The following is a 15,209-nucleotide window of genomic DNA, read 5'->3' on the forward strand; positions in this document are numbered from 1 at the left end:
TTGATTCTTTTAAACTGTAGTGTTGGAGAGGACTCTTGAGAGTCCCTTGGACTGCAAGGAGATCCAACCAGTCCATCCTAAAGGAGATCAGTCCTGGGTGTTCATTGGAAGGACTCATGCTAAAGCTGAAACTCCAATACTTTGGCCACCTCAAGCGAAGAGTTGACTCATTGGAAAAGACTCTGATGGTTGGAGGGATTGGGGGCAGGAGGAGAAGGGGACGACAGAGGATGAGATGAATGGATGGCATCACCAACTCTATGGACATGAGTTTGAGTGAACTCCGGGAGTGGTGATGGACAGGGAGGCCTGGCGTGCTGCTCTTCATGGGGCTGCAAAGAGTCGGACACGACTGAGCGACTGAACTGAACTGAACTGAACTGAAGGGAGAGTAAAGATCCCTGTGAGAGGTGATTCTGAACTGGATTCTTTAAATATTAATAAACATTATTGGGACAATTGGCAAACTTGAATAGGGTCCAAAGTGGTGGCCTAAAGTGTTAAACCAGTTAGCTGATAATTTTGCATCAATGTTTACTTTCTGATCTTGATGACTGTATTGTTTTTTTTTTTTTTAAATGTAGGAGCATGTTGAATGTCTTTGTAGGAGATATATGATTAAGTATTCAGGGCATTGAGCCTTCAGATTGGCAATATATTTTCACATGGAACAGGAAAGAAATCCTTTGTGCTACTTATTCACTTCTCCTTATGTTTGAGAATTTTTTTGAAGTTTAAAATTGACTATAAAAAATGAACAATAATTGCAATAACATTGAAGTTCTCAATTGATGCTAGAGATAGAAGGGTAGTGGCTTCAAAATTATGAGGGAAATTGTTTTTCAACAAAGAATTCAACACCCAAACCACCTATTAATCAAGCATGAGGGTAGAAGAGCAACATTTTCAGATACACAAGAACTTAGAAAGCTCTGTCAGAACTGAAGAACCTACTCTATTAAATAAGGGAAGAAAAAAAAATACATCCATTGGTGAAGAGATGTATTAAAATGGTAGCATTTAGGTAGCCTAACGTGTTAAAAGAGGGGGCCAAGAATAGTCAAAGCAGCAGGTAGACAGTAGGAGGTATGGAAATTACTATTCTTCACTTAAAAATGGGTACATGCATTATTTTAATGATGATGTAAAAGAATGATATTCATTAAAATAAGTGAAATGTGAGAAAGTGAGTGAATGAGTAAAGACAGTAGGTAGAGGCTACCCTTCACAATAAAAGGATGGAGAATGCAGGAAACAGCTAGAGAAGGAACACAGGTTTGAGACATTTTTTTTCCTTCTAAATTAAGAGAAATAAGCACGATTTTATAATCTGAAGGAAAACCAGAAAAGTGGGTGATCAAATAAAAAGTTCTAGAAGAAGTGCTTTTTCAATTATGCTGGTACAGAGTATGTGATATGCCATGTAGATAGAAATAATTTGTAGTCTTGTGTGCCATAGAGAGCCCCACTTTTCCCCATTACAGATCATCTCTTTAGAAAAAATGGGACATATAGAATAAAGAGGATTTCGAAGCTTGGTTTAGATCTGAAGTCATATTTGTGGCTCATAGTTGAAGGAGCTTAAAGAGTAACACATCGGATTGCTGAGCAGCAATGGATGGTCCAGTTGAAAAGACAAACACGCATTTCCAATAGCACTAGCTGCATAATTGTATACTTCTTTTTCCTCAAGTGTTATCACAGTTGTGGGTATAGGGATTTGAGACTTCACTAATGGATACCAAATGATAACCAAGAGGGTGGTCTAAACTTTTCCAGGAGAAAAGGAAGTGAAACTATATGGGGATGATAGGCAGAATTAAGAGGGAGGGATTGAAAAACTGGAGGTCAAGTGCACTGAAATAGCAGTCAGAGTGAGCTTATAGGAGCCCCAAACTAGGATGTTGTGAAATCATATGCCAGGCATGAATGGGTTTAGTGAGAGGGAGACTTGGGATTTGTTCTGATGATTTTAAAAATTTGCCATCCCAAGGAAGCTCTTTGGTGGAAAAGAAATCAATAAAATAACCAGGGTTCATTGTGTAGAAGGAAGAAAAGCAGCAAGTGGTGCCCTGGGAACGTGAAGTTTCTCCAGTTGTTTTCAGGAAGTCAGGCTGACTTAGAGTCTCTTTGCTGTGTCCTTTCGATCTCGGGGCTGACGTTTCTTGGATGAATCAAACTTCCACTACATTAAACTATCTGTGAGTGATAAACCACCTACTATGAAATTGGCCTTTTCTAGTTTTCTATCTTGGCACCAATTTAACAACTTAGTCCTTTCTAGCAAGGTTGTTTTTTTATTTATGCTTTCAATTTCTTCTGCGTTTCAGTGATAGTTGTCTTGGCACACAGTCCCAGCTGCAGACAGCTTTTATTTTTAGATTTCTTTATTCAGAAAGAGTAGTCCCTGTTTAGGGATTTCACTGTCATTCTAAGCTTGCCACTGAACTACGACCCTGCAGCTTTCTTCAAATTCAAGTCACTGGGGAAACCTTTTGAAATGCTGAGAAGACAAGACAACATTTTGTACAAGGGAGAAAAGGCAACCAAAAAGAGATTCCAGAATCGAGTAGATACCTCGAAAAGGACAGGAAAGTGAAGACAGTGACAGGAGCCAAAGGACAAAAGACAATACATCAAATCCTTAATAAGCCAGTCAGCCAAGGGCATAATTTGTAGCTAGAGGTTTGCAAATAGGGAAGGAACTTCTTGCTTCATATATCCCTAAAGTACCACCCAAGGTACTATAGGTCATAAAAATACTTCCTATTGTTGAAATAAGGAAGTCACTGCCTGGTTCACAATGTTAGTGAACTGGTTAGGTTTTGAGGACTCTCCTTGAAACTCATTCAGGTATAGATTTTCAAAGAATTTATTATTTGAATTCAATAACCTTATGTAGAACCTGTATTTTAAAAAAGGAATAACAGAGTTAAGTACTATGTGCCTAGATAGTGAAAATACATTTATCTAAGCATTGGCATTTTATAAAGGATATGTTCAAATCACTTTTCCCAATATTTAGCAGTCCTAGATATGATGCATGAAAGATGAACAAATATCCTGTAAAGTATTGAGTTGACCAAAAAGTTCATTGGGATTTTCCTAAGATTATGATAAACCTTAATGAACATTTTGGTTAAGCCCATGCTACTGCTAAGTCACTTCAGTTGTGTCCGACTCTGTGAGACCCCATAGACGGCAGCCCACCAGGCTCCCCCATCCCTGGGACTCTCCAGGCAAGAACGCTGGAGTGGGTTGCCATTTCCTTCTCCAATGCATGAAAGTGAAAAGTGAAAGTGAAAAGTGAAAGTGAAGCCGCTCAGTTGTATCCGACTCTTAGCAACCACATGGACTGCAGCCTACCAGGCTCCTCTGTCCATGGGATTTTCCAGGCAAGAGTGCTGGAGTGGGGTGCCATTGCCTTCTCCATGGCTAACCCCATAATTATAATTAAATGTAAAGGTACAATTAAGGGCATGAAAGACATGCCTTTAAACATGGGTGTCAGGAGCAATACACTCTTCAAATGATGTTCCACATTTGCCACATTTTGGTCTGTTTGAAGAGCCTAGAAGTGATGATGGTAGGAAGAGGATGCAGAAGGAAAGTACAGGGCAATTGCAAAGTTGCAGAAGGAAAGTACTGGAAAGCATTAAAATTCTGTGGCTCCCAAATAAGGCCCCTCGTATCTCATAAGGTTTTAAGAATGATTTTTCAGTCATTTACTTCTTAAAAATGAATATTTTAGTCTAAACACTTCAGTCACTTGAGGTATACCTAGGAAACACTGGAAGACCATTAACCATTTAAACTAACTCTGATGTAGCAGCTCCTGCCCCCACTTACAGATTCCCTTATGGTTATTGCTTCTGCTCTCCCCATATGTGGGTCTCCATGCAAGCTCATTCATTCTCAGCAGGATGGGAGGGAACCCGACAAGCAGGGGCAAGAAAGCAGGCAGCCTGGGCTCAGGGGTCCTGGCTTCATGTCCTATGAGTCTGGCTTTGTCTCTACATTGCTCTGGCTTGCCTGGCAATTTTCAGATAGCCTGCCTCTTTGGTCACACATTTTACTTTTACCCCTTCTTTTTCTGCTGATCATCTGGAAGCTGTTTGTTGGGGCCTCTAAAACTCCTGGCTTGTTCTGAGTGCTAATACTTATGTTTGTCCTCTTGACTCTTTTTATTTTATTTGTTTCCCTAATGTTTTAAAATATACTTTTCCCCAGTTTTAGGGTTTCTTCTGACCTCCACTGTGCCCTGTCCTACATAATCTGCTGTAATTAGTGTTGCCTGAAAGAAGCTAATCAACCAATACTTGAAATTCATAAAGACTTTGAAGTGAGCAAAAAAACTGTCATTTTTTTTTTCAATATATTCCCTTAGATTTGACTATCAACTTTCAGAGTCAAAAAGGTGGCAATCAGCAGCCATAAATGACAAATAACTTCTGGGGTTGAGCGATGATCATGGGTCAGGCCCTCAGCTCTCCTGTGTCATAACTTTGATCAGGATAACAACAACAATGATGATGACAACAACAACAATAGTAATAATAATTGTTTCCCCTTAGTCTTAGCATAAAGTCTGGTAAACAGAAACTGCTCAGTATGTACTATTACGGTGATGGATATAAATGTGTAATGATCACCAGGATTTAGATTGACTTTTAGAGGGACTTTCTCTAGCAGGTGCCTGGCTCCCCAAAATCTGTCACATCTACGGCATTCTCTCTTACCTTAGCAGAGCTTTTCAGTATTATTACTGCCCTGTTTTCTAGAATGTCCACATCTATGCTTCTAGCTTTGTGGAAACATTTTCCCTCCCAACAGTCTCTCTCCCAACTCCCTCCCAAGAGTCAACCAGGCTGACACGTTTCGCCTGGTATGCTGGTCCCTGTCTAGTCAGATGCTTTCTGTCCTGTGACACACTTACCAGAGGTGTGTCTCTCATCAGTTGACCTTAGGAATTACTTGGAAAGATTCCCTCCTGAACATGACTCAACCCCTCTGGCTCAGCCATTCATACCTCATCACCAACAACAATCAGGAAACAAAGTTGGTATGGAAATGGCACCTCATTTACTCTCTGGATCTTTTCCTCTTTGTGAGAAGCCTCATAGTCCGTAGGTTAGGATGATTTATGTTGCTCTGTCCCTATAGTTCTTCCTTGGCTCTCATATAGCACTTGCTGCTTGTGACTGTAATTGGTTGTTTTCAGCATGTCTCTCTTTCAAAACTCTAAGCTTTATGAAAACAACGAAAAAGGACGTACCTCCTGATTATGGCTTTATTCTGACTTCCCAGCCCAAGAATTAGCAGTATCACAGAGGGGTGAAGAGCTTATGATCTGGAGCCTGGCTGCTTGGCTCAATTTATGACTCCACCTCTACTATCTGTGTCAATTTTGATGAGTTACTTAAATTACTTGTATTTTAGTTTACTTGCTTGAAAGATAGGTTTTAATAATAATGTTTACGTCTTAGAGAAGATTAAATACGTTACTAAGGATAAAGGACTTAAAATGGTGCTTGGCACAGAGCAAACAGCTATTAAAGTAGGATCTCAATAAATATTTGATGGATTAATAAATGTCACGGTAGGTCCAGCATCAGCATTCTGTAGACGTTATTTAAACAATCTGAATAGTCCAGCTGCCTTGAGAGTGTCTTGATTTTTTTCACACATGTTTTTCATTTACTACCTCTCAGGCTTTACTGTATTTGTGTCAAATCTGCTTGTCTAAACATTTCAAAAAGCAAAACAGTGCTACACAGTTTAAAAAACTGTCATAATTTAGCTCTATGGATTTCTAAAACTTCATATACAAACTGCTTAACTGCCTCACCGGAGGTTTTATGGGCTAATCAAATCCACTCATGAATAGATATGTAGTAATGTGGTGTGTGGTGCATAAAGAAGGATGCTAGATTAATGTTTGTGTGTGCACAAGTATTTGCATGTGTGCATGTGCATTGGGAGTGGGGCTTATGATGCCAAAGATGAGTAAGATGAAGTTTTTGCTCTATGGAATTTTAAAATTTCATAAAGGAGATAACCATGCAACTGACGGAGTCAATCACCAGGCCCGGTCCTCTAGGAGCCTGTGAAAAATCTACATCCTGCTCTGAAAAACTTGTGTCTGTAATTCTACTCAGGCTGGCATCTGAGGTAGAGGGTAGACTCCCAGTGTTTCACATTCTTTGTTTGTACAATGCCCCACATCTCTGCACACAGAAGTAAAGTGCTGCTATTAGCACAAGGTGAAAAGCACTTTTTCCCTGAAAGGAACAAAAGTTTTGCAAAGCTATAGAAAAAGGTAAGTTTTTCAGGAGAAAGATTTTTTTCCTAAAAGGACCTCCTAAGGAACATTTTAAAGTATTTAAACAAGCAAACAAACAAACAAACTGGGACGACTGAGTGGAGTTTAAGTCTGTGCCCCTTCTATATTCTCTCATCCTGTTTCTTTTGACCTCCAGTGAATCACTTCTTTGGGTTATTTATTTCCACCCCCACTTGGTTGTAGTACTAAAATAATTCTCAGAGGGGAGACTATAGAAGCCTGTCAGCAGCAGGGTCCATTCTGGCAGGAAAACTGTTCTATAAAAGAAAAAGAAATGGATTTCCTTTCGCTGCAGTTCAATATTTTATTCCTCTACACACTGGCTAAATTCCTCTATCTTATTTCCTCACTAACGTCAGGGTTGGGTTGCCCCACTGTCAGACAGCTCTCTTCATTATGATTATCAGTGTTAATGCCATGTCATTAATTCTCATGGGTGTGAGGAGGCCTCATACTGAATGAATGGGGAAGGTCACCATGGAAACATTTGTCTCCATAGCTGACTCACTGCAACCCCCATAACTGCTCAACCACATCCTGTCTGCCATCTGAATTGCACTGGATGAAGCCACACATTTGGCATCTACTATAGAATCATATTCTTTCTAAAAGCTCTTAAAAATCTATGCCAAGGAAACATTCCTCAGACTTAGGGTAAAAATACCATTGCAGATGTGTCTAAGTGGGTGATGCCATGCAATTACTTGTTAACACCTTTTAATAAACAGACACAGTAAACATTACCTGCAGTTTTCCAGCTCCCAGTTAGAGCATGCTGTTGTAGCCTCCGGAAGTGCCAGGGTAGGAAATGAACAAAATGCTAGCATTTTCATCTTTCAGCAAGGATTCTCCTCTGGGCTGGTGTGCTCTGTCAACCTGTATCACAGTGAACTAGAGGGGAATAAAAAGGCCTTTGCTGAGGTGTTGTTTTGTTTGGTTGCTTCAATGTAAAAAAGAAAAAAAAAAAAAACTTAGCAAGATAACCCATGTCGAAAAAATTACATTTGAGAACTGCAGATTTCTCATTTAGCTTTATCATAGAAAGGTAGGATATCAGCACTTCCTAGATGGGAAATCAGATTTATGCTGGGAAAGATCAGACGTAAATAAAATCACACGAGAACTATAGCGTACATTCCAGCCACCTCAGCACAGTTCAGTGGAACAATCTGTCTAGTTCTATGTTCAGAGCTGGCTGTGATTATTCAAACCTAGGCCCAAGCAGAAGGAGCGAGCATGGGAGTGAAAAAGGGAATGGTCTATTTCCCAAGCTGTGTACCATCCTTGGGTCTTCATAGAGGGAGGTAGGTCCTCATTTATTGTTTATACATTGGATCCCAGATGGAAGTCTTAAACTTGACTGATAATAGTAGATGTTTATACAGTACTTGCTTAAACATATGCCAAGCTGCACATGGATCACTTCTTTTAATTCTGTATATTATCACATGCTGCTGCTAAGTCACTTTAGTCGTGTCCGACTCTGTGCAACCCCATAAACGGCAGCCCACCAGGCTCCCCCATCCCTGGGATTCTCCAGGCAAGAATACTGGAGTGGGTTGCCATTTCCTTCTCCAATGCATGAAAGTGAAAAGTGAAAGTGAAGTCGCCCAGTCATGTCCGACTCTTAGTGACCCCATGGACTGCAGCCTACCAGGCTCCTCCATCCATGGGATTTTCCAGACAAGAGTACTGGAGTGGGGTGCCATTGCCTTCTCCATTATCACATGAGGTAGGTATATTCTTTACTTCATGCAACGAAGTAGTGATTTCCCCATGGTCACATAGTTCTTCAGTGACTGTATTGAGACATAAGCCCAGGCAGTCAGCTTCTAGAGTTCATTTATTTAATCATCAAGCCATATATTTGACTCTTATAGAGTCATATTTATTCTTTCTTTTCCTCTCTCTCTCTCTCCTTTTCCTCTCCTTTCTCTTTCTTCCCCCTTTCCATCGTTCCCTTTCTCTCCCCTTCTCTTCCCTTTCCACATCTGTTTATCTCTTACCTCCTTCCTGTTACCCACCCCCATCTGCCTCCCATCTCTCCCTTCACACCTGCTTCCATTATAAAAATTTTTCCTAAAAAGTTTGAGATGTCTTAAATTCATACAGTGAATTCTGCCTCTTTGTTTACATTGAAGTGTTCCCTTTTTATGGAATTTGCTTCAGCTTTTCTTTTTAACTTTCTTATTGAAGTATACCAGATATAGGGTGCTATGGCTTGAATGGTACCCCTCAACCCTCACAATCATACCTTAATCCCCAATGTGACTGTATTTGGAGACAGTGCTTTTAAAAAAGGCAATTAAAGTTAAATGAAGTCCTAAGGGTGGCGTCCTTTTCCAGTATGACTGCCTTCTTTATATAAGAAGATAAAGAGATACCAGCATGGGTATGCATAGAAAAAATGAAAACATATAAGGAAACAGGAGGAAGATGGCCATCTGCAAGCTAAAAAGAGAGGCCTTAGGAGAACATTGCTGGCACCTTGATTTTGGACTTCTGGCCTTCCAAAACTGAAAAAAAAAAAAAATAGATTCAGTTGTTGAAGCCACCCAGTCTGTGGTATTCTGAGGTGTCAGTCCTAATAGACTAACATATATGGAGAACTCCTTAAATCTTAATAGATTTGATAGCTTGATAGATGTTCTCATTTTTAAATATTTATAAAATCAGTACAGATCAAGAAATAGAACATTTCAAGTACTCAAAGACGCTCTCTCAGGCTCCTTCTACTCATTTTAGCCACTTGTTCCTATATTTTCACATCTTCCTGCCTGCGGAGAAGACACACTTCCATCCAGTGCTGTCACGAGGGAGGGCTCTGCTTCTGCAGGTGTCCACCATGCCAGGGCTTGGGTGAGTGCCTCAGTTTGGAGGTCAGGGTCAGCAAGGCACTTGACTCGAGACCTAAAGCAACATTACCCAAGCGGCTTCACAAATGATAAAGATGATGTTATAATTATTATCTGATTTCTGTATCTATTTCTCAGTTTCCAAATTAGGGAGGGAAAGGGGAACCAGAGTTTTTCAAAATGAAACACCTTGGTACTTGGTTGGGTCCAAGGTTGGCATGTTTAAAAGTTCTTTACTATAGTTCATCATGAAGTATTTCAGACATTCAAAAAACATAGATACTAATATAACACACCTACCACCTGATTGCAATCAGTTAGTAAGTTTACTCAACTGTTTGGCTTCCTAGGCAGTGCTAGTGGTAAAGAACTCCCCACCAATATAGGAGACATAAGCGATGTGGGTTCCAACCCTGGGTCAGGAGGATTCTCTGGAGGAGGGCATGGCAACCCACTTCAGTATTCTTGTCTGGAGAATCCCATGGACAGAGAAGCCTGGGGGGCCACAGTCCATGGGGTCACAAAGAGTTCATAGGGTCGTAAAAGGCAGCAACATACCTACCACCTGATTTCAATCAATCAGCAAGCTTACTGTACTGTTTACACTTGAAAAAATTTTAAACTATTCTAGTAAATTCCGGAATTTTTTATGTTATTTTAAAGGTTCTTGATCTTGTAGACAAAGAGTTCCTCTAAAACAAAACACAAAACATCCACAATAGCCAGTCCCTTCACCATTTTTTCTAACTTACTAGATCACTGGTTTATCAGTGATTATCACTGCTCTACATGTGCAAGAAAAGTTCTTTAGTAACAAACTGTAGAAATGATCCCTGTGAGTGTAGTCTTGCCAATCCCATTTTTAGCTCCTGTATTGCCCAATATGTAGCATACCATCTGTTAATCTAATGAAATGCCTCAAGGCTCAAATTGTAAATTTTGAAACTTTTAACTTCTTTTGATATGTGATTGAAGATCCCATTCTAATTTGGATTAGATGCTGGATGAAGTTTAAGCAGATTTGGGACTGGGCTGCATGACTAACATCATTCATCTTAATTCCCAGCTTCTAGGCAAGAACGGTTTTGGAATCCATTTACTTTCACTCCAATCATACTTATGAGAGGGATATCAAACAGTTACAGAAAATCTGAGCAGATGTGAGAAAGGAGGAGCAGTGTAAACTCTTCAAAGAATTGCTAGATGGGTTTGCTGCTGTCACTTCAGTCGTGTCCAACTCTGTGCGACACCATAGACGGCAGCCCACCAGGTTCTGCCGTCTCTGGGATTCTCCAGGCAAGAACACTGGAGTGGGTTGCCATTTCCTTCTCCAATGCATAAAAGTGAAAAGTGAAAGTGAAGTCGCTCAGTCGTGTCCGACCCTCAGCGACCCCATGGACTGCAGCCTACCAGGCTCCTCCATCCATGGGATTTTCTAGGCAAGAGTACTGGAGTGGGGTGCCATTGCCTTCTCCGAGATGGGTTTAGAGATGCCAAAGCTATTACTGGTGGATAGCCAGTATGAAGAGTCCTATGTTCTTAGAGAACATGTTTAAAAAATGAGTAGATGGAGACTTGAAGGAGAGATAGACAAATTGAACCATGTTAAATATAAGCCAGGCAGAAGATTAAATTCAGGCCAGGGTTTGTTATTGTTTTGTGATATTATCCACTCTAGGGTGATGAAGGTACCTTTGGAACATAAAGAACTCACTGACTTCATGTAGTTACCCCAGAGATATAAAGAGTATAGTTTGAAAAACAAATGAAACAAATGGCTGGACTTGAGGAGGGAGGCACGGGCGAGAAGCTGAGAGGTCAAGAATATGAAAAGGAAATTAGTCACCAAAAGCCTACACATGGTGAGAGACCTACATAAAATAAAGAGACTAATTTATGAAACAAATTAAATGGTTAAAAGGTGCATGTTTTGATTATCTTGTGTGATCATCTAACTTTCTGAACTGATCGACATGAATGTGAGACCACAAGCATTTCAGTAATAAAAAAATCTCAGGCCACAACTGCTGAAGAAACTTGAAACCCATGCAGGTGTCTGAGTGAGATGCTTCTCCAGGACTCAGGAGTAATTGTGGAGGAGCACTCACTGTTAGGGCTTCCCAGGTGGCGCTAGTGGTAAAGATCTCACCTCCCAATGCTAGGAGACACAAGAGATGGGGTTTGATCCCTGGGTCAGGAAGATTCTTGCCTGGAGAATACCATGGACAGAGGAGCCTGGAGGGCTACAGCCCATAGGGTTGCAAAAAGTTGGAAACAACCGAGGTGACTTAGCACGCATGTACACACAGTGACTGTTAACAGTGCTTGGTAATCTATGATTGATTCATATTTGCAGCAGTATAAACCATTGGTCTACCTAACCTATGTTACCAAATGTATCTATTTCTCCATGGTTAGTTAGTTAGGCTTTTCAATTGAAAATGAAGTGAAAATGACACTTCAATTGAAAGTGTCAGATCCAAGCTAAGTAGTAAAAGAAAAACATATGGCCTTATAAATATTACAGAAGCTCCCTAGTTTAGACATGCTGGATGTATGTGCATATTATAATATCAGAAAGGGATAGTTCTCTTTCTCCCCATCTCTCTCTCATGTCTGTTTTCCTCATGTTGATGCTTAACAGTTTTCTCTACCTAGCAAAAAAAAAAAAAAAAAAAAGAATCTTTATAACCTTAAAGGTAAACTCCAAATCTGTATCATTCTTGGAACTCTGGATCTGAGAAAGTAGAATATGATCTTTTTTCCACATTCTTACCAATCTTCAAAAAGACACTGCTTAATCTTGCTTGAAAAGATCTTCAAATGGGGCCAACCTCTCTATTTAGGCATATGTGATATACTGATTGGCCAACTTTGGTTCATCCAGTTATGGGCCAAGTTGTGTTTTCCCCAGACTCATATACTGAAGTGCTAACCCCCAGTAACTCAGAATGTTACTGTATTCTTGGAATTGTTCTTCAAGGATGTATTTAAATCACTGCAAATCGTGACTGTAGTCATGGAATTAAAAGACTCTTGCTCCTTGGAAAGAAAGCTATGACAAACCTAGACAGTGTATTAAAAAGCAGAGACGCCACTTTGCCAACAAAGGTGCATATATTTAAAGCTATGGTTTTTCCAGTAGTCATGTATGCATGTGAGAGTTGGATCATAAAGAAGGCTAAGCACCAAAGGACTGATGCTTTTGAATTGCAGTGCTGGAGAAGACTCTGGAGAATTCCTTGGACTGCAAGGAGATCAAACCAATCAACCCTAAAGGAAACCAACCCTGAATGTTCACAGGAAGGACTGATACTGAAATTGAAGCTCCAGTTCTTTTGCCATCTGATGCAAAGAGCTAATTCATTGGAAAAGACCCTGATGCTGGAAAACACTGAAGGCAAAAGGAGAAGGATCCGATGGTTAGATAGCATCACTGACTCAATGGATATAAATCTGAACAAACTCCAGGACATAGTGAAGGACAGAGGAGACTGGCATGCTGCATGCAGTCCATGGGGTCACAAAGAGTTCAGACATGACTTAGTTACTGAACAACAACAAAATTAAAATGAGGTCATTAGGGTGGGCCTTAATCCAAAATGGCCATGTTTCTTTATAAGAGGAAATTTAGATGTAGATGTGTACAGAGAGGAAGACCATATAAAGGTATAGGGAGAAGATGGCCACCTACAAGCCAGAGAATAAGACCTCAGAAGAAATCAACCTTATTGACACTTTGATCCTGGACTTCTAGCCTTTGAAACTGTGATAAAATAAATTTCTACTGTTTAAGCCATCTAGTCTTTGGTACTTTGTCTTGGCCACCATAGCAAACTAAAACATATTTCTAGTCCTATAGTACCCAACCACTAACTCTAGAATGGGAGACAGGCAAGCCACAGGAGGAAAGGAGAGTTTTCATGACTTGCAGGAGAGAGTGGTGCTGCACATATCACAAGTATTAAAGTTTCCACAGACAGAGAGTAAACGGCCTGCCTTGGTCAAAGGGTCATGATTTCATAGAACCATTGTGAAAGGAGAGTTTATTATAACTGATTTCTTATCTAAACTTTTCAAAACATTCTGAACCTCAGCTTCAATCATCACAATTTTGCATATGTTGGAATAGCAGCAGAGGTTAGTATTTACAAGGCAAGAGAGTGCCACACAAAGTGGCAGATAGTGTTAATTGGAGGGATGTAGTCAGAAAAAGCCACATTCTTAAATATTCCTGGTAGGCTGGGTATAAAGAAGCTACCAGTTTTCTCAACTAGAATATCACTCAAGGCATACGTTAAAGAAAGCAGTTTCACTCTTGTAGATTGCATGGGAATCTACAGTGGACAGAGAAAGTGAGGAATGCCTTTTCCTTTGTTTTCTTTTTTTTTTTTAAGTCTTTTGTCTGACAGTGATAGCTAGATGATGTATTTTCTAGGAGGGCTGCTTTTCTATTATCAAGTCAAGTGTTATTGACTAACTTGAAAGAAGTTTGAGTAGGAGATACCACAAACAGAATGGACAGAAACAATGGATGGAGCCTGATTCTAGCCCGCTAAAATTGAGAATAAAAAAAAATGTACTCAGTAAACCTCTTAATGCAGTAATTTAAAATATTTGGGGCATTTGAGTTTCCCTCTGAAAAAAATGAAAAAGTGTTGGGTCTCACTGCTAAAGCCATTTCCACCAGACAGATAAATAAGTACCTGCTGCGAGGGCATTTGTGTTGCTCTGAAATCTTGAAACAGATATGGAAAGAAAAGGCATCGAGTGAAAAGGCATCACTCACATGGAGCGATGGCAGGAGTGGGCCCTGAAATCTGTCAGGTGGGACAACATGGGTCTGGACAGTCTGGCGAGGCGTGGCGAGGAAGACGCGAGAGCTCCTGGCTGCGGTCGGTTGCTCGCTGGACTAGGGCGCCAGGGAAGAGGAACTGGAAGGCTGCTTATAACCAATTTTGGAAATTATCTGAAGCTGGGACGCCTTCCTTCAGGTCTTTGTGCTTGCGTGTTTCCGCCGAGACTTGCCTGGGGCAGCTATCTGCCTGCAGCGTCGCTCTGGGTCAGACACCCACGCGCGGCCCGGCCACAGGTGTGGACCTCAGGGCGGTGGTGAAGTAGAAGGACTCACCCACGGGGCCTTCACGACAAACGGGCGTGCTGGCCACCGCGCCTCTTCTACTACGTGGCCCTGCTTCCTGTTTAGGACCCTTCAGGTGCCACGTGGCGGTTGGGGCAGACACGGACTTCCACAAGGAGCTGGGCTCCACAGGCGGGGCAGGAGGCCAGCGTGCGTAGAGACAGCGTGGGGCGTGCGGACGCTCCGGCTGGATCCGCGCAGTGCCCCACCCCCTGGGTCGAGGCGCAAAGCCCTGCATGTGCTCCTTGTCTAGTGGTTCTGCTCGGCGGCTCCTGGAGGCCAACCGCCATGCTGCTCTGTTCCCCTTGAGGTACTGCGCGTCCTTGATGATGTTGGGGAGGGTGACGGGGCGGGTGGTGGTGGGCCCAAACCCTGCATCCTTCCAGCCTTGGTCAGGTCCCATTCATGTTTCTTAGCTGGGTTTAGAGCCTCAGTACTTGAGCTCTTGGCGAGCGGACACCTCGCCCTTGTCAGTGTCCTCAACCGAGTATTTAAGGAAGGACCGTGCCTTCCTGTACAGACTGTTCTGCTTGTTTGGGGACTCCACTGATGGTATCCTGGGTACTAGCTGACTGGTGGGATTTTTGTTGGTACTGGCTTCCCAGGTGGCGCTAGTGGTAGAGAACCCTGCCTGCCATTGCGGGAGACCTAAGACATGCAGGTTCCATCCCTGGGTTGGGAAGATCCCCTGGAGGGGACCATACCACTCCAGGGTTCTTGCCTGGAGAATCTCATGGAGAGAGGAGCCTGGCAGGCTACAGTCCATGGAATTGCAAAGAGTTGGACAGAACTGAAGTGACTTGAAGCACACTGCATAATTGATACTAACTATCTTGTTAATTTCTGTTGTTCAGCAAAATGTTTCAGTTAT

The 15,209-nt window shown here is 41.5% G+C and overlaps 1 protein-coding gene and 1 pseudogene across 4 annotated transcripts in view; both read right to left on the minus strand.

Moving 5' to 3' along the window:
- LOC147366083 (uncharacterized) overlaps positions 1-14,827 on the minus strand; it is a 32,204-nt gene extending 17,377 nt beyond the window's left edge. Inside the window, exons 1-3 of one of the 4 annotated variants that reach the window (XR_015133191.1) lie at positions 13,988-14,490; positions 7,088-7,234; positions 6,309-6,600 (exon numbers count right to left, since the gene is read on the minus strand). Coding sequence is in view for 1 of the 4 variants with exons in the window: in XM_086317881.1 (XP_086174007.1) it covers positions 14,262-14,741 (480 nt within the window). In the remaining 3 variants the exon portion in view is untranslated. Of the gene's footprint in view, positions 1-6,308; positions 6,601-7,087; positions 7,235-13,904 lie in introns of those variants that run through there. The other 3 variants (XR_015133192.1, XR_015133190.1, XM_086317881.1) reach the window with 3 other exon arrangements.
- On the minus strand, positions 9,955-10,047 carry LOC147366084 (small nucleolar RNA U3; annotated as a pseudogene).
- Positions 14,828-15,209: the final 382 nt, after the last annotated feature.

Source organism: Bos grunniens, chromosome 9 (assembly GCF_055505025.1).
Source record: "Bos grunniens cultivar Pamir isolate PY7600 chromosome 9, Bosgru_T2T1.0, whole genome shotgun sequence".
Classification (NCBI taxonomy): Eukaryota; Metazoa; Chordata; class Mammalia; order Artiodactyla; family Bovidae; genus Bos; species Bos grunniens.